The sequence below is a fragment of the Trichosurus vulpecula genome, chromosome 4, assembly GCF_011100635.1.
Source record: "Trichosurus vulpecula isolate mTriVul1 chromosome 4, mTriVul1.pri, whole genome shotgun sequence".
Taxonomy (NCBI): Eukaryota; Metazoa; Chordata; class Mammalia; order Diprotodontia; family Phalangeridae; genus Trichosurus; species Trichosurus vulpecula.
Genome location: NC_050576.1, coordinates 376004295 through 376024721, shown reverse-complemented (window position 1 = coordinate 376024721; position 20427 = coordinate 376004295). Strand labels below are relative to the sequence as shown.

Sequence of the window (20427 nt, the reverse complement as noted above, 5' to 3'; positions counted from 1 at the left end):
AATTGAATATAAAGGATTCTTGTTACATTATATAGATTATAATAGGATCATTACAACATATATCCAGATATTGAAGTGAAGCAAAGGTCACCAAATCCAACTTTCCTCATTTTATAGACAAGAAAATTCAGGTCTATGGAGGTTAAGTGATCTACCTGAGTTAGTGCAGGTAGTAGATGATAGAAGTAGAATTTGAACTCAGGTCCTATGACTCTAGAGCCAGTAGACTTCCCATAGTACCCCAGGGTACTAGGGAATTTTTCAGGAAAGCATCCACTGGGGATACTAGTACTAATGACATGAACCTCACATACATATAACCAGTTCATAAATTGCTCTTAGTGGTACTCCCTTCACAAATCTTAGCACTCTATATAAATGTGAGTTATTAATATCAACACTAAATGGTCACTTTAAAATCTCAGAGTAATTTTCTACACTTTCCTCTCTCTTACCCCTCACATCTAAGTGACTGTGAAGTCTTGATTCTATTTCTACAGTATAGTCCCTTTTAGGCTCTTCCTCTCTACTCATTCTACTATCACCCAACACCCCAATAACTGATGTACATATGCTCAGCCTCTCTCTTCTATAATTCTCTATTTACACAGCTGCAAAATATCTCCCCCAATGTACTAGTTTGACCATTTCACTACTTTACTCAAAAGGTGCAATGATGTCTTATTTCCCATAGTACAAAGAGTTCCTTCCTTATCATGAGATGATGCCCATTGTATAATGCCAATCATATTTAACACTGATGGCATTCATTAAGAGGCAACATGATATAGTGGATAGAGAGCCAGTTTCAGAGTCAGGAAGATCTAAATTCAAATCGCACTGCTGATGCATCCTGGCTTTGTGACCATGGGCAAGTGGCTCAACCTTTCAGGACCCCAGGCAACTCTCTAAGGCTATACATTGCAAAGCAGTTGCTGATTTGCATCAGAAGATGGACTTTCTTTAAAAAGATTTCCATAGACTAATGAAATCATAAGTCCAGTAGACACAAAACAAAACAAAACCTTTAATGACTTTTCTAAAAGTCATTGAACTCTTAACTCCCCTTTGGACAATTAAGTGGCACAGTGGATAGAGCACCTGACCTGGAGTTGGGAAGATTCATCTTTCTGAATTCAAATATGGCCTCAGACATTTACTAGCTCTGTGACTCTGGGCAAGTCACTTAACCCTGTTTTCCTCAGTTCCTCGTCTTTGCCAAGAAAAACTCAGATTGGGTCATGAAGAGTTGGGCACAACTGAAACAAACAACAAAAAATTTCAAAGCCCTAGGCTAGGCATGGGGATACCAGAGATAAAAACGAAAACATTCCCTGCCCTCAAAGAACTAACATTCTACTAAACTTCTTATAATCTTGACTTCTCCCAACTCCTTACATTTACACAGGCCATCCGCAATGCCTAATATGCATTCTTACCACATAATTTTTTTATAAACTTTTCGCTTTCTTCAAGAGGCAATGGAATGCAATGAAAAGCATATTGGACTGTTAAAGAGACACTTAGGTTTGAATTCTGACTCTGACAGTAACTGCTTGTGAAATGGCTGAATAAGTTGTGGAATATGAAGGCAAAGTACTGTTGTGCTGTAAGAAATTAGGAGATAAATGATTTCAAAAAGACAGGAAAGATTTATAGGAACTGACAAAGAATGAAATGAGTAGAACCAGAAGAATAATTTATGCTGTAACATCAGTATTACAAAAATGAACTTTTATAAACTGATGAAGAACGAAATAAGCAAAACCAGGAGAACAATTTATACAATAATAACACTGTAAAAAAACCCAAATTCTCTTTGAAAGCTGTATGAATTATGATCAATGCAATGATCATTCATGATTCCAGAGGACTGATGATGAAACATGCTATCCAATATAGAGGTGATAGAGTGTAGAATGAAACATATATGTGTCTATACATATGTAATATATATTATATGTATATATATGTTGTTCACAGCCATTGAGGTATTTGTTTGCTTCACTATGCATATTTGGTATGAGAAATTTCTTTTTCTTTTTTAATAGGGCAGTGGATGGGAAAGAAAGTATATTTACATTCATTTGAAAAATAGGTTGGAAGTACTAGAGATGTGCAAAGTTGTATGCACATTCAGATGAGATCATTGTAGTTTTAGTTTTACTTAAATGCTCTACTTTGTCACAAAATAGGAGTGATCTGTAAATGTTTGTGATATTAAAAATAAAACACATCAAGAAAACTTTTTTTAAGGATAACATCTCCCTTGTTAGTGCCATGAGTAGGAGTTCACAAAACAGAGTTATCTCTATGGTTGCATTTATCCAGGAAAAGAAAAGCTTATGGACAGGAAGAGTGCTCAGCTTGTACCAGTGAAATACAAAAGACCTAGAAGCAGGCCTCTGGCATGTTGGGTAGTTCTTAAATGGAAGATCCATTAGAGAACATGGTAACTACTTGTGAAATGGCTGAATAAGTTGCGGAATATGAAGGCAAACATGATAGCTTGTTTCATCATCAGTTTCTGGAATCATGAATGATCATTGTTCTTACAGCTTTCAAAGAGAATTTGGTTTTTTTTTACAGTGTTATTATTGTATAAATTGTTCTCCTGGTTTTGCTTATTTCATTCTTCATCAGTTTATAAAAGTCTTCAAAACTGTTTCTTTTTGTAATACTGATGTTATAGCATAAATTATTCTTCTGGTTCTACTTATTTCATTCTTTGTCAGTTCCTATTAAAAATCACAGAGGCACTCACTGATGGGCTCTAATTTGCATTGATGGGAGAGAATACACATGCAGATGAAAGCACATACCCATGAAATTATTTAAGTATACATATGTGTGTAATATTTTCCCGAATTGACTTTTTTTCTTCTCTATTTTCAAAGCAAGCCCAGGACAAGATGATGCCCTTTTCATATTAGTGACAGGTATAGCTGGCACCTAGTGGATAAATAGCAGAACTGCAGGCACTAATAATAGAATAGAAAGTTTTAGCATTGGGGGTAAAAAACAAAAACAAAAAACCAAAATTAGTAGTTATTTGATATTTATTAGTGCCCAGTTCCAGAATATATAACACAGAGAAACATATTTGACGCTTTGTAAAGAGCATACAATGTGAGGAAAAAAAGATACAGGAGAAATGGAGAGAGGGGCCATGGAAAGAAGGTATAGGATTTTCTATTTGCCAAAGTTAAATTAACTCCAGGATAATTTAATTCTAAAACTAGAAATATTCAGTAAATATCCTACTCATTATGTATAAATAATTGTTTTAAAATATTTAAATATTCATGTTTATTAGACTTTCATCCTAAGGCTCTTCTCTTTCCCTAAAAGAAGAAACTTTTCCCCTAACCCTGTCTTTGGTTTGCCACAAAATAACTGCAGTGGTTTCAGCTAATTATTTCAAGACGAGTCTCCCTAATTTCCTGCTCCCTGCTGTCTCCCCCAAGTACCTTATTTTAAAATTCAAGCCCTGCTCTCTCTTGTATCTCTTCACCTGGGCATTCTACTTTAATCTTGGGAGTTGCTGCCTGTAATTCACTGGCTTATTTCTGGTTTCCTCAACCAGTGTCTGTTTACCAGAGCCTTGGACTTGCTGCTCTCTTTTAGCCATAGGATCTTTGCAGGGTATCTGAGAGCCGGCAAGTCTTCCCTACTCTGTTCTCCCTTCCCCACCCCCATCCCAAGTGAAACAATATGAAGTTACGATTTTCAAACCACATCTCGGCAGCTAGGTAACTGAAAGAACAGTTTCCTTTCTGGATCTTTGGAGAGAGATTCTCATTTGCATTGCAAGAACTGCATTAAGAAGTGTAACACAGTAACTTCCCTGTAAGAGCTGGTGGGTAATGCTACCCTAAATAGAACGAACTCCCACTGGCTGGCTTTTGTGCAAGAACTAATACTTTCAGGTGCAGATCTATATAAATCCCAGAGGGGATTGGAAGATGCACAGGCAACTTCAAACCTGTGCTGGTGCAGAAGGTAATGACGACACCTCTCTTAAACTAACAACTTGGAATGATTGTTCTAAGCGCTAACGAAATCATTTTTGAAACCTTTCGGTTCGAGTCGCTGTCTCTTAAACGCTGAAATTGACCTCGGGACTAATACTTAGCGAGGGAGGGTCAGTAATTTCCTCAGCTGCTTTTCAGCTGCTTATCAATGTGCACCTGTCTTTGGAAATGGAAAATAAATTTCACATATTATTGAGTATGATGAGGGAGGGAGTTTTCTTTCATTCCACTCCAACACTAATCTCTGAAATGGCTCTCTTCATTGAAATACAATTTTTGTATGAATTTTATGGACAGAGTCCATTGTGATGGATGGGATTTTTATGCTTTAATCTTGAATATCTATCTTTTCTGATGTTTTAGCATTGTAAAAAAACCAGAATTAGTTATTTAATATTTATTAAGCATTGGTAAAGTTCTCGTTCCAGAGCATATAACATAGAGAAGCACTTTTGACTCTATGCAAGCCCCATACAATCTAAGAAAAAAAGATACAAAAGAAGGGAAGCTGGGAAAGGGGCCGTGGAAAGAAGGTGTAGGATTTTATACAGGTGTTATATTTTAGGATTATACCTGTACGTAGGTATTACATGTAGGATTTTATACAGGTGTTATACAGGTACTAAATTAACTCAAAAGACTTGGATTTGATGATATTTTATGAATTTAAATAAATTATCAATCTACTTGATTAACCCCTTCCTGGAGCAGGGTTCGACAATTTGTCCCTTGCAACTATAGAGGAAAGAATACTCTTCTGCTAAAGAGTAAATTGGGTTTTGGGAAAGGGGTATGGTTAGGAAAGAGGGAATGAAAGACCAGGGAAGGAAAAAAAATCTTCTCCAGATAAACAGTTGGAGGGCTTTCCGCCCTAGAGTTAAGGATGCTCATCTTTAGTGAGAGAAATGGGCAGGACACTCGACTCATGTGTCTGATAGTGTTAAAGTATTCTTCAAGAAATCTATTTTTTAAGTGGTGTGAAGTTAGAGTGTTGGTTTACGTGTTATGTGATATACTATTTCTACATAAATCATACAGGCATGGACCACCTTTGCTAAATAGTACAAAAACAGGTTTCACTGCTAGGGTTGCTCAGTCTGTCTAGGTCTGGCACATTTTTTTTCCTGTTTGAGGTTATTCAGCTTTTGAATTGACAGAGCATCTCATGATATCCTTATGGACAAGATTGAGAAATGAGGGCTAGGTGATAGTTTTCCATTAACTCTAGCAGCTCTTTGGTTGTCCTTCATGGCGTGTCTTAACTACAGTCATATCCATGCCAGATAAGAGTAAAAGTGGGGCAGCGTTCTTTTAGAAAAAAATTCTGGCTTTTCCTTTGAAAGCTACAGTGTTGAGATAGACAGTTATCTTCTTCACTTGCTCATTAGATGTAACAAATTGATTTCTAAATACCTGGACCTCGTGACAGACTACTCTCCTTAGTAGGTTATCCAAGTGTTTTCCATACATCCAGTGTCCTTCGGTGGATTTGGAAGTGGTTGAATGGCTCCTCCCCAAAGTGATTATTAAAGATTGTCAACATGAAGAGAGATCTTTTCTTATTCTCTATAATGATGCAGGTTTTGGCTTAATTCTATTCAAGATATTTTATCAATAATTTGGATGAAGACATAGATTGTATACACATCAAATCTGCAGATAATACAAATAGTATCCAGAAAAGATTTTGACAGGCAAAGGTGATGAACTGAATGTAAAAACGATGAAATTTAATAGAGATAGATGCAAAGTCCTTCATTTGGATTAAAAAAATCTGCTTCATAAATTTAAAAAAATACTCCCAACTCAAAATCCTAGGCACCTAAACATATGAAGGACTATCAGTTGATACAGAAATTATATTTATTTTACATGGTCCCAGAGAGCATGGTCTAGGTATAGGGGTGGGGAACCTGCAGCCTCAAGGCCATATGTGGCCCTCTAGATCCTCTGTGAAGTTTGGTTCAGTCAGAGGGCCACACTTGAAGACCTAGAAGGCCACATGTAGCCTTGAGGCTGCAGGTTCCCCACCTCTGGAGCAGCTATGGTTGGAAAGAGTATTGCAAAGAGTGGGACTGTGACTTGATATAAGGAGCAACTTCCTAACATTTTAGCAGCTGTCTAAAAGTGGAATGGTCTGCCTTAACAGGTAATTAGTTCCTCACAACTCGAGGTCTTCCAATAAGAGATGTTTAGAGGGGATTTTTGCTTAGGCATAAGTTTGATTAGATAACTTCCGAGGTCCTTTCCAGCTCTGAGATTATGTGCTTCTATGTTCTATCTTGTATAGGGTTTGGCAGTTATCACTTAGCAAGCATTTGTAAAGCATCCCAATGTGCTAAGGGCTTGGCACTGGGCAAGGTGCTGGGGAGACACAGACAAAAGTGTAAAAGTTCCTGTCCTCAAGGAGCTTAATATCATATTGGGGGAGAAAATATTGACATATATACAAGATTACTTTGAGTGGTCACTAGCTGCTGGTAGCAATCAAGAAAAGTTTTATATAGAAGGTCTGAGAGGAGTTTTAAAGGAAAGTAGAGCTGAGAGACAGAGGGGAGGAGGAAATGCATTCTAATGATGGAAGATAGCTAGGACAACAACATAAAATTGGGAGATGGAGTGTAGTGGGTAAGAAACAGAGAGAAGGTCATTTTGACTTGATGATAGGGTGTGGGAAGGGGAATAATATAAGGTTAGAGTCGAATCATGAAGGTCTTTAAATGTCCAATGTAGGAGTTTGTATTTGATCTTAGAGCTAACAGTCATTGGACCAGTGCTTTAAGAAATTTATTTTGGTATTTATGTGAATGATGGATTTTAAAGGGGAAAGACCAGAAGCAGGAAGACCAGCTAACAATAAGGTTAACATTGGCTTCTGCTTAACGACCTAGGGAAAGCAAACAGTACATAGCACTATCGTCATCAAGCGTGCATCCCATGGTGTTAAACTGATAAGGTAAAAATTAATTTTATGTAAAACATCTAGAATATTTCACTGTCTCAATCTGCCAATTCCAGTGAAAAATAGTAAGGAAGTGAAAGGTAAAAGATAACCCAGGGAGGAGTAAAGCATCATAGATGCTCCCAAAATTACCTAATTTTTAAGAACACTTTGAAAGCTGTTAGAAATCAATTTGAAGCTGTCATCCATCTGTATCTCTTCCTCTTATTCATAAAGAAATCACAAGAGGATCTACCAAAGTCAAAAGCCATTCAGAAGCTGAGCTCTAGGAGTAAATATGTCAGTGCCAGACTCAGCAAGCTTCTCTTTGGCAGTAAGCCTGCCTTTGTACTATGTAGCAATGATGGTCCATATCTGGAGAACTATTTTTAACAGCATGATCTGAGGTTTGTTTCATGGATGATTTATCAAAGATGGTATTAATGATATATATTGCTGGCTAGTTTATCTTAAGACTGTCCAATCTGTTACTAGAAATATGGCCTAGGAATCATCAGGTTTTTCTTCCAAAGGATCATGGATTTAAAGCTGAAAATCCAGTGCCTTGCACATAAGAGTTTAATAAAAGAGGCTTAAATAAAATGGTTGAATTGGATTGAAGCAAACTGAGATCATAGGCTGTAAATTCCTTAAGGGTAGAGACTTTTTCACTTTTATATTCACATCTCCAGATATAGATATGCAGATATCCATATCTATCTTGGTACATATTAAGTAGGTCCTTAACAATTTTATTAAATTATAAAATCATAGATTTAACATGAAGAAGAAACATCAGAGGTCATCTGGATTAATGCCTTCATTTTACAGATGAGAAAAATGAAATTAAGCCAGAGAAGCTGTGACTTGCTCCTTGTCATATAGCTAATATGTAGTAGAAGTACATCCTTTTACTCCAAATTCAGCCTCTGAGAGATCATCTTTTCTAACCTAGACCTAGCTAGGTGTGCATTGGGTAGGGGACTGGACTTGGAATCAGGAAGACTTGAGTTCAAATCTGACCTCTTTGACCTTGGGCAAGCTGCTGTGAAAATTGAGAGATATTTGTAAACCTCTTAGCACAGTGTCTGGCCCACAATAGAAACTTAATAAATGCTTGCTTCCTTCTTCCAATTTCACATTATGGATGAAAGGTGAAATAGTAACTGGGTTGCCCAGGATCATGAAGATAATAAGTAACAGAGAAGGCATTTGAACTTTAAGTACTCTGATTCTTAATACAGTACTCTTGATCAGGATCACTAAGCCCCATCACTGAAAACCTCTTGTGTTAACTATCTTAGATTGGAGTGTGTCATAGAGAAAAGGCTTCACGCTAGAAGGGACCTCAGCAACCATCCTGCCCAACATTCTCATTTTACAGATAAAGAAACTGAGGTCTAGGAGAGGGGAAGGGAGGGAAAAGCATTTATAGAGCACCTACTATGTGCCAGGCACTGTGCTTAGTGCTTTACAATGATCTCATTTGATCCTCACAACAACCCTGGCAGATAGCTGCTATTACCACTAGTGCTGCTGCTGCTGCTGCTGCTGCTGTTACTACTACTACTACTACCAGATAACCTTTATATAGAGCTTACTATATGTGCTAGGCACTGTACTAAGCACTTTACAAATATTGTCTCATTTGAATCTAACCATAAACTCTGGGAAGTAGGTGCTTCTATTATTCCCATTTTACAGATGAACAGAGGGGCAGAGGGAGTAAATGACTTGCCCAGAGTCACACAGCTAGCTAGTAAGTCTGGATTTGAATTTAAGTTCAGTTTTTGAACCCCAATCTTCCTGATTCCAGGCCTAGTGCTCTATTCACTGTACCACCTCGCTGTCTCTGTCACAGTACAAGTACACTGGTACACATGGTATATAGTACCAACCTATGTTCTCGACAGGGGATTCTCTAACAGGGAAAGATGGACTCTCCCTCTTCTGTATAAATTGTATGAGGAACTCTCTCTGTAGGTTCACAATAGGCTAACCATGGATCTACAAGTCAGGCTAAACATATCCTGAGTTGTACAATGGAATGATCCTGGGTGTTTATGAATATATTGCTTTTCTTCTGCTCTGCGCCCGAAAGACTCCATAAGCCATTTGTATTTTTCAAATACATATAAGCTGTCCTCTGGTTAGTAACTGTAGTGGCTTTTTATAGCTATAATTTCTAAAAAAAAACATCTAGCAGGTGATTCAAATGTTCTGTTCAACTCATGAGGCAGTATGGCATGTGGAAGATCTGGGTTCAAGCCCTGATGTTCACATACTGGCTGTGTGTTGCTGGACAAATCACTTGATCTCTCAGACAACTCCCTAAGATTATAAGCTACTGCTTACCACTTTGGAATGGGCTATGCTGACCCCCCCTTTTTCTTTAGCAGATTCCCCAAGTCCTTCTGTCCATCTAGAGTCTTCACTTAAGCTCTTAAGACTAGAGCTGTTCAAGGAACCTGCTATTGGCCACTTGTTAACTATTTCCAGCCCAGAGGGGACTAGATAGGAAAAGTCCTCTTTAATACTAGAGGATTGTTTTCTGACTTGATTGTTGACAATCTGATCCTTACGTTTGATTTGAAGTGTGATTCTATGGAAGACTGATAAAACTGCTGGAAACCAATGGGAGAGAGCTGAGTCCCCCGCTATTATTTTAGTGGTATCAGATGCTACCAACTTCCCAATTACAGTTATGTGAAATGTCAAAAATGCTATTAATACTGATGACATTGTTATCAGAACTGATTTGGAAAAACGTAATAAAGGTAGTGGTCAGAAGGAAATCAACATGACCAAGGGTAGCATACATTTCCAATTGATGATTCAATTCAATATATATTTAGTAAGCCATCTAGTACGTGCCAGACATTACGCCAAGGAGCTTATAGTTTAATGGGGAAAACAACACAGGGTGTGGAGATTTGAGGAGCTGGGAAGGTTGGGGAATTAAAGGGGTGTTTGGCACTGGGGGAAATTGTTCCTCGGAGTTGAAACCAGGCAGAGTTGCAGCTGCAAAGTGGAGTGAGCTAAAAGTCCACTCTCTGCCTTCTATACAGGAAAACTTTGGGAGGAGTTTAAACTCTACCCTCCAGCCCTCCAATTGGAGAGAGGAGGCTGAGCGAAGTGGTATACAAGATTTGAGTCTGTCAGCCGCATGGTGATGAAATTAGAAATGATGAGCTTTTCCTAGGACAGGCATCTTGTTTCAGGGAGTTGAAACAAGGCAGAGATGAAGATACAAAGCAAGGACCCAGAATTCATCAACCTTGACAGCACTCTAAGGAATGATATATCTATAGACAGACAAATTCTTGTAAGAGCAACTAGATTCATGAAACTGACAAAAATGGAAGTTTGGAACAAGAAACGGTACTGCTGTCTAAGCTTTATATATCTGTAACTTGGAGACCCTAGACAAAGACCAGATCTCAAATTCCAAAACATGTACTTGATTTGTGCTGTTTCAGCTTTTGCCTAGGTATTTCCCCTCTAGCCTGGTGAGATTATGGATGTGTGTTCAAGTTCCGCTACGCATCCTGTGTTGCTTGAAGAAACAAAAACAGAGGACGATAAGGACAAATCTCAAGTCAAGCTCCAAGAAAATGAATTTGTTCCCAAGTTACAGGAGAATGCTGTTTATTGCCAAGTTACAGGAGAATGCCCTGACACTAGAAATGGTAATATACCCTGTTAGATAAATACATTATGATTTGAATGCTTGTATAATTAGCATGGAAGGTACATGGTAACCTTTTTCAGGATTTTGATGGCAATTTTGTTATTTTAATTATTACAGAGGGTTGTAATTTTTGTAATTTTGCTCTAATGGCATTTGTGTGGGACAAAAGAACAGTGCATAGGAGGTGGGAAGAGAGAGTCATCTGATCTATTGATGTCATCTGATATAACCCTTAGGGCTTCCCACTGGGCTTGTTACAGAAGACTTAAGACATTCAGACTTTTGTATCTGCCTTGTAGCTGGACTTTCTCTAATGTCGCGTCTTCCCCAATTGGATTGTAAGCTCCTTGAGATCAAGGACTGTCTCATTTAAAAAAATTTGCATCTCCAACATGTAGCATAGTACTTGGCACATAGTGAGTAATAAAAGACTTACATTCATGTTTTACATTCAATTTGAATACTATGATTAATAGTAGTTTTTGTTTCTAATTCCCAGGAAGCAATATTTAAAGGTAAAATAGTTTAATAGTCACAGCAGATCTAGCAGGATCATCTTGATTGGGATCTAAATTGGATGATTTTTTGGTAGTAACTTCTAATTCGATAGATTAAAAAAATGTATTCATTCTCTAGCTAATAAGCAGAAATAGAAAGCAATTATTACAATATATGTAAAGTGCTTTTCAAACTATAAAGCTCTACATTAATATCAATTGCTGTTGTTACTCTTTTTAAAGTGTAACCAATAGTAATGAGTGAACATATTATTAACCTGTTCCCGTCTATTGAATGATTAAGTATGACTACTTTTACTTGGACCCATTTGCTGTGCAAACTTGTTCATGTGTCTCCAGTGATCAGCAAAGCTTGAAATCATATAAATGTTGGAAAGGGGGTGTTGGACAGATATCTAAAAGATTTTTCTGAATAACTTGGGAGTTTTGCATATATGAATATTCATATACATAGACATTTTCACTACTACAGCTATAATGGGCTATATAAGTAAATATGGTATTTCCGACTAGCATTAAGTAGCATTCCTCTTCCTCTAGAGTACTTGAAAAAATATTTCTATTGTAATTACTTTACTGCACTGTTGCAAATAATAAAATACATTTTTTTTTTACCCATAGATCTCAATGATGCAGGATCCTCTTCTCTTCCTAGTGTCCAGAAATTTCTTCCTACAAATTATAACAGTTATACTAAGGAACATTATTCATATGCAGGCAAGAATATTATTATTCAAGAATCAATAGAGAGCTACGGAGCTGTAGTGTGGCCAGGTGTAAGTCAATTGTTAACTTTATGATAAAAATTTTGTGAAATGTAAATATAAAGCCACCATATTTGCCATATATATTTACCATATATGTGTGTATAGATCAACCTCTACATTTATCTATATACATATCAATATCAATATCTATGGGGGAGGGAGGAAAGGAGCAAGGATTAAGTACTTCGCACTAGACACTGTGCTACTATGGCTATGTAGTACAGAATATCCTTATTTCAAAATTCCTTTGTAGTAGAAAGAGTATGTTCACTCTGACAGAAAACTTGAGAATGTAGAGATATGAATGCCTAGGAATGTTTGTGACAATACACTTGACCAACATATTGGTGCCTCAATCTCCTAAGATCCATAAAAGTTTGAAAACACTTCCAAGTGAATTCAAATTTCAAAATTCTACCCTGTGAAAGGTCACATTTTGAGTTGGAAAGAACCTTCAAGGTCATCCTTATTTTACAAATGAAGAAACAATGAAGTGACTTGCCCAAGATTAGGTAATAGGCTGAACCCAGGTGCTCTGTTCCTTTTCCTCTAAGGTAATGAATTTGATGTACTGTTCAATCAAAATCTAGTTTTACAAGGAGCTTGTGGCAAAGACAGGAGTGTTTGATATCTTGGGAGGAGAAATGCTTTCATACTATAGCTCAAAACTATTAGCAGCTGGATAATTTCATTATTGTCATAATACAAAGAATAGCATATAAATAATTTAAACTGAGTATCCCCCAAATTCTGGAGATGGGGGGGAAGAGGCATAAAAATATATGGATGGATATAGATTTATGACCTCTCTTATACTAGGATATGGTTCTGAGCATACAAATAAAAAAAAGATGAATCTTTTGGTTAAATATGCTATTAAACATACTGTTGATTATTCCAGAAGTAGAACTGTTGAGATAATGTCATCCCAGTCACATGAAATCTTGAAAACTAAATGGTTGACCCCATTTAGCATTTAAAATACAAACTCCTCTTTGGAAATTAAGTTGTTCGGACAGTGTCTGATTCTTGGTGACCCCAGCTGGGGTTTTCTTGGCAAAGATACTGGAGTGGTTTGCCATTTTCTTCTCCAACTTATTTTAAAGATCAGGAAACTGAGGCAAACAAGGTTAAATGACTTGTTCAGGGTCACATAGCTAATCAGTGTCAGATTCCTGATTTGCACTCAGGAAGATTAATCTTTGTTGACTTCAGGCCCCAGCACTCCATTCTCTTCGCCTCCTGACTGTCCCTTGGAAATTCAAGACCTTCCCAATTTGACTTATACAGAAAAATCTCTTAGATTATACATTACTCCCTCTCACACACTCTTCACTCTGAGTGGAACTGTTTCTTGCTCTCCACAACATTCCTTCTCCAGGCTCTATACTTTTGAATAGGTGGTTGGTTCCCCCATACCTGAAATACTCTTCTTCTAGTTTCCTTCAAGGCTCATTTACTACCCCCTTCAAGAGATTTTGCTCAACTTTCCCAGTTATTAATGTGCCTTTGTCCCAAATCACAGTATTTTTTGGGAAGGTGGGGAGGTAAGGAGAAAGAATGGTTATGTCTCCTTTATCTATACTTATTACCTAGCACAATATAAATTAAGTGTAAAAACTGTCTCACTTTTATATTTATATCCCCACCATCTAGCACAGTGCCTCGGTACATAGTAAGCAGTAAGCGCTTAATAAATATTTGCTGATTGACCTAGAAAGGCACACAAATGACATTTAAAATAAGGTGCTCTCTTTGGGGGAGGGGGAATCTTATACCGCTGATTTCACTGGTATAGGGTGTCAGGGGTAAGGATTCTCTCTCTACAATGCAGAATAACAAATGTTTGCAACTTTTAGAAAGTTTCCTGGGGGTAGCTTTATCCAGGGCCACCCAGCCAGTATGTGTCAAGAGATAGGTCTTGTTCCCAGTCTTTCTGACTCTGAGGCCAGCCTTTTGTCTACTACGGCCTCATAGAGCTCAATTTATTGCTTTTACATCTTGGTGCCTCTTAAAAGGTATTTTATGCCTAAATATCATCCTGACATAAGTTCTCCTCTTTATTCTAAGGCAGGGCTACCATGCAAAAAGAAACCTCATAAATTTCCACTGAATCAGAAATAATAGCTTATATTAACATAATTACAAGGTGATCATCACAATAACCTTGAGAATTGGTAGTGCAAATATCATTTATAGTATACAGGGGAGAAAGCTGAGGCTCAAAGAGCTTAAAATAGCTTGCTTGATTTTATACAGTTGCTAAATTTCAAAACTGGGATTTGAATTCGGGTTTTCTGGCACGAAGTCTCTTATACTTCCTTCCACATCATACTGTTTCTCTACTCTACATCAATACAAATCAAAAAATACTTTTTTTTTGAGGGGAGAAAGTTGGAAAAGTTCTACATGGACCATAAATTATATATGGTTACTAAATGACCATTTTTTAAAAATCCACTCCAATTTGAATATAGCATAAGAGGTAAGTTACTCAAAAAAGTTTTATAGCAAGATGTTTAGAACAATTTGGGAATAGCTATGACCAGCCAAAATGAATTACTCCGATTTAGCATCATAACTTATTTACTTTGTAGAAACCAAGGGAATTTGATAGTCTGAGGCCACAGATGATCCTCTGAATCCTTGGGGATTGCTTTAAATATTAGTACTACCATACAAGATATTATAGGACAGATTTCTTTGTCATCCTCATTTCTAAGATTCTATAGTACAAAGATATCTTTTAGAACTTTAAAAGCATATGAGATTTGGAGTCAGAAGGCCAGAGCTCGAATTCTTATTTTGCCAATTACTACTTCTATGACTTTATGCAAGGCACTGTGCCTCAGTTCTCTCATCTATGAAATGGGAGTGGAGGAAGGACTAGCTAAATCAAAATCCCCTCAACCTCTAAGTTTCATAATCCTGTGATCCTACTTGTCAGTCACTATCAAATTCTATACTCATAGAACTTTAGGATTCCGTAGTCAAGGCAATTTGGAACTTGAAAGGGTATTTAAGATCCAGATATTCCAAATCTTTTTTTTTAAACACATGAAAAGATCGAAGCCCAAACAATTTTGTAGGTTCGTAGGTTTTAAATTTGTTAAGGATCTTGGGGGAAGTCCAGCCCTATTATAAAGAAGAAACTGGGGCCTTCTGAGTTGAAACAGCTTTTTCCCAAACTAATGAAGTCTAGAACTTTGATCTCCAATCTCTTGGTCTCTTGATTGTGTCTAACTGCAATATTTTACTTTCTTAGGCTGTGGCTTTGTGTGAATATTTGGAACAACATAGTACAGAACTCAAGCTTCAAGGTGCTACAGTAATTGAAATTGGGGCTGGACCAGGCCTTGTGTCAATTGTGGCTAGTCTATTAGGTCAGTACATTATTTTATAACTCTTCTAAATTTATGATCATCGCAAAAATACAGGAATTCTTCACGGTTTTAGAATCCTTATTTTAATTAACTTAAATGCTAAGACTTTTTAAAACACTCATGCCAAACATGGCGGCTGGAAAGCAGGGACTTGCGTGAGCTCCCCACCACGTCCCTCCAAAAACCTATTAAAAAATGGCTCTGAACAAATTCTACAACTGCAGAACCCACAAAACAGCAGAGGGAAGCAGGGATCCAGCCCAGGACAGCCTGGATGGTCGCTGGATGAGGTCTATCGCACACGGAGTGGAGGGGAGCGGAGCTCAGCATGGGAGGCAGCAGGACCAGCCAGACCAGGACCTGGGCAGGACAGGCCCTACCACCCTGAATCAGTGAGCTGTGGCAGTTACCAGACTTCTCAACCCAAAAACACCAAAGACAACAGAGAAGGTTAGTGGGAAAAGCTGCGGGGAGACAGGGGGGACAGAGTTCGCAGTTCCGCCACCGCCCCAGGGGCAGCGGGGGAGGAGGTGCAGCTACAGAACTACAGCTGCAGTTACTTCCGACCCCAGGCCCACGTGGTGGGAGGAATTAAGTGGTGGATCAGAGCAGGAGTGCAGAGCCTCCTTAAGATTTTCATCAGGTGTGGGTTGGCGGTTCTTGAGGAAGGAGGAATGCTGGTGTGGCAGAGCTGGCTGTGTGGAAATAGCCCTGAAAGCAACGGCGCATCCCCTCAAACTTGGAACAAAGTACTCTTTGCTCTACAAGCAGTCATACCCCGACAAAAAACTCAAGGCTCAAGTAAGTTGGCTGGGAACACGGCCAGGCAGCGAAAATGCACCCAGATTCAGTCTCAGACTTTGGAATCTTTCTTTGGTGACAAAGAAGACCAAAACATATGGCCTGAAGAAGTCAACAAAGTGCAAGAGCCTACACCGCAAGCCTCCAAGAAAAACATGAACTGGTCTCAGGCCATGGAAGAGCTCAAAAAGGAGTTGGAAAAGCAAGTTAGAGAAGTAGAGGAAAAATTGGGATGAGAAATGAGAATGATGCAAGAAAACCATGAAAAACAAGTCAATGACTTGCTAAAGGAGACCCAAAAAAATACTGAAAAAAAATTGAAGAAAACAACACTTTAAAAAATAGACTAACTCAAATGGCAAAAGAGCTCCAAAAAGCCAATGAGGAGAAGAATGCCTTGAAAGGCAGAATTACCCAAATGGAAAAGGAGGTCCAAAAGACCACTGAAGAAAATACTACTTTAAAAATGAGATTGGAGCAAGTGGAAGCTAGTGACTTGATGAGAAATCAAGATATTATAAAACAGAACAAAAGGAATGAAAAAAATGGAAGACAATGTCAAATATCTCATTGGAAAAACCCCTGACCTAGAAAATAGATCTAGGAGAGATAATTTAAAAACGATTGGACTACCTGAAAGCCATGATCAAAAAAAGAGCCTAGATATCATCTTTCAAGAAATTATCAAGGAGAATTGCCCTGATATTCTAGAGCCAGAGGGTAAAATAGAAATTGAAAGAATCCACAGATCACCTCCCCAAATAGATCCCCAAAAGAAAACTCCTAGGAACATTGTCGCCAAATTCCAGAGCTCCCAGGTCAAGGAGAAAATACTACAAGCAGCCAGAAAGAAACAATTTGAATATTGTGGAAACACAATCAGGATAACACAGAATCTGGCAGCTTCCACATTAAAGGACCGAGGGGCTTGGAATATGATATTCTGGAGGTCAATGGAGCTAGGATTAAAACCAAGAATCACCTGCCCAGCAAAACTGAGTATCATGCTCCAAGGGAAAATAAAGATTTTCAATAAAATAGAGGACTTTCAAGCTTTCTCAGTGAAAAGACCAGAGCTGAATAGAAAATTTGACTTTCAAACACAAGAATCAAGAGAAGCATGAAATGGTAAACAAGAAAGAGAAATCATAAGGGACTTACTAAAGTTGAACTGTTTTGTTTACTTTCCTACATAGAAAGATGATGTGTATGATTCATGAGACCTCAGTATCATAGTAGCTGAAAGGAATATGCATATCTATATATACATATATATATGTGTGTGTGTGTGTATACATATATATACATATGTGTGTGTCTGTGTGTATATATGTAGGTGTGTGTGTATATATACATATATATATATATATTAATATACACACACACACACACAGACAAAGGGCACAGGGTGAGTTGAATATGAAGGGATGATATCTAAAAAAATAAAATCAATTTAAGGGATAAGAGAGGAATATATTGAGAGAGGGAGAAAGGGAGAGATAGAATGGAGTAAATTATCTCGCATAAAAGTGGCAAGAAAAAGTGGTTCTGTAGGAAGGGAAGCAGGGCAGGTGAGGGGGAATGAGTAAATCTTATTCTCATTGGATTTGACCTGAGGAGGGAATACCATACACACTCAATTGGGTATCTTACCCCACAGGAAAGAAAGAAGAAGAAGATAAAAAGGGGGGATGATAGAAGGGAGGGCAGACAGGGGGAGGAGTTAATCAAAAACAAACACTTTCAAAAAGGGACAGGGTCAAGAGAGAAAATTCCATAAAGGGGGAAAGGTTAGGAAGGAGCAAAACATAGTTAATCTTTCACAACATGAGTATTGTGGAAGGGTTTTACATAATGATACACATGTGGCCTATGTTGAATTGCTTGCCTTCTTAGGGAGGGTGGGTGGGGAGGGAAGAGGGGAGAGAATTTGGAACTCAAAGTTTTAAAAACAGACGTTCAAAAACAACAACAACAAAAAAAAAGTTTTTGCATGCAACTAGGAAATAAGATGCACAGGCAATGGGGCATAGAAATTTATCTTGCCCTACAAGAGAAGAAGGGAAAGGGGGATGGGAGGGGAGTGGGGTGACAGATGGGAGGGCTGACTGGGGAACGGGGCAACCAGAATATATGCCATCTTGGAGTGGGGGGAGGGTAGAAATGGGGAAAAATTTGTAATTCAAACTTTTGTGAAAATCAATGCTGAAAACTAAATATATTAAATAAATTTTTAAAAAAATCCAACTATAAAAAACAAAAACAAAAAACAAACCAACAAACAAAAAAAAAACATCCTTTGGCACTATGCCCTGAAATATAGGGTGGAGCAAGAAAATCAAGGTTGGGAAAAAAATAAATAAATAAAATAAAACACTTGTGCCAGTCCTGCAACACAGAATCTGTTTCAATGGAAAGAAAATGTGATGTAAATTACTAAGACAAAGGAAAAAGTAAAGTCATAGAGACATCTATACTAAGGTGTTTATAAAATATTGACCACAGTCAATGGGCATGACAATCTTTAAGTATGTGACAACATGGCCATACCTGGTTGTGTTCTAACCTCCCTTATCTCCCCATTTCAGTTTAAAACTTAGTGAGTATGAAACATGTCTTTTATTTCCTTTATATATCCCCAGAGTGTCTAATTGCCCAACAGACACCAAAATATTACCTGGTAATTGCTGGTTTTTTTTTTCTTTCTTAGGAGCACATGTGACAGCAACAGATCTTCCTGATGTGCTAGGAAACCTCCAATACAACATTTTCGAAAATACACACAATTGTACAGTGCACCAACCTGAAGTGAGAGAACTGGTGTGGGGCGAAGATCTTGAACTGAATTTTCCTAAATCAACTTATTATTATGATTTCATTTTAGCTACGGATGTGGTGTACCACCATTACTTTCTGGATAAACTGCTGACCACAATGATACATTTGTGTCAGACAGGGACTGTGTTGCTCTGGGCAAACAAATTCAGATTCAGCACAGATTATGAATTTTTGGAAAAATTCAAGAAAACTTTCAACACAACACTACTTGCTGAATTTCCAGAGTCAACAGTCAAGATTTTTAAAGCAACACTAAAATGGGACTAAAATAAAATAGGAAAAAAGGCATCATGTTAGCATGATTTTGAAGCAAACGTGGAAGCATTACATTCGAGGCAAAACAGATATAAGTACGTAAGCAATTAAGTAAGAAGAATTTTAATTATCTATGTCTTCAAAATGCCTTGTAGACAAACTTAACTTCAGAAACTAATGTTACACCAAATTTTTTATCTGTATCTATATATCTATTTATACTAAAAAAATAGAGTATTACATATTTTGAAATAGTAACGTACACTTTATAATTCATATTACAAGCACAAACTCACCTTATTGAATTTACCCTCATATGCTGGAAATAAATGCTCCTAAATTATCTAAATCACATCTAGCTTATGTTTTTAGAACTACTGATGAAATAACATAGGGCAAAGATATTACAAACATCAGGTTAACATAAAACTGCTGAATTCTTTGCAAATTTGTCCAGAGTATGGTCATCTACTTTTTTGAAACCTCAACAATATGCTTTAAAATATGAACTTTACACTAAAATTGTAGTATAACAGAGACACACATATTTGTTAAATGATGCATTTACTCAATAATCTTCTCTAGCTAATAGTTTTTACCATTTTGAAGCCATTTCTCTTCACACACAAAAAAGTTACGCATTCAACTGAGTAAAAGAAACAAGCTGTATAACATCACTTACATTATAGGGTGAGGTTGCAAGTAGCTTAAAGCCCAAACCTTCCAGGTTTGAGATTGCTTAGTGCATTACCATAAGAATTTTTTTTTTAGGTAGGATTTGAAACTATTGCATTCTTGACTAATTGTTACTATACTTTAGTACTGACATTAAATATTTTTGTAATATATGCCGCTGAAAAAAACTTTGGGTTTTGTAAAAATTTACCCTATAAGTCCACTTCTGAGGAAGATAATTATTCCACAAAATATATAGTATTGTCTAATTGACTCTCAAGTATTTAGTTCAATCTCAAATAAATTATTCCAGATTACTTAAGTCACTTTAAACATTAGGCACCTACTGTATGCAAGGCATTGTGTTTGTTTCTGAGGAGGCAAACACATCTGAGCCCAATCTTCATGGAGCTTATTTAAATCAAGTAGTACTAGGAAAAGTGGTACCCCTTCCTTCCATGGCATGCCCTACGGTCTTATGTAGTTCCTAGTGTGCCACCACCCTAATATTCACTCAGCACACT

The 20427-nt window shown here is 37.4% G+C and overlaps 1 protein-coding gene across 1 annotated transcript; it reads left to right on the top strand.

The window, feature by feature from the left end:
* Window positions 1-10492: 10492 nt before the first annotated feature.
* Window positions 10493-19240, top strand: METTL21C (methyltransferase like 21C). Its single transcript, XM_036753562.1, has 4 exons — window positions 10493-10664; window positions 11806-11960; window positions 15217-15334; window positions 18846-19240. Exons 1-4 carry the CDS (start codon window positions 10493-10495, stop codon window positions 19238-19240), a joined length of 840 nt encoding a protein of 279 aa, XP_036609457.1.
* Window positions 19241-20427: the final 1187 nt, after the last annotated feature.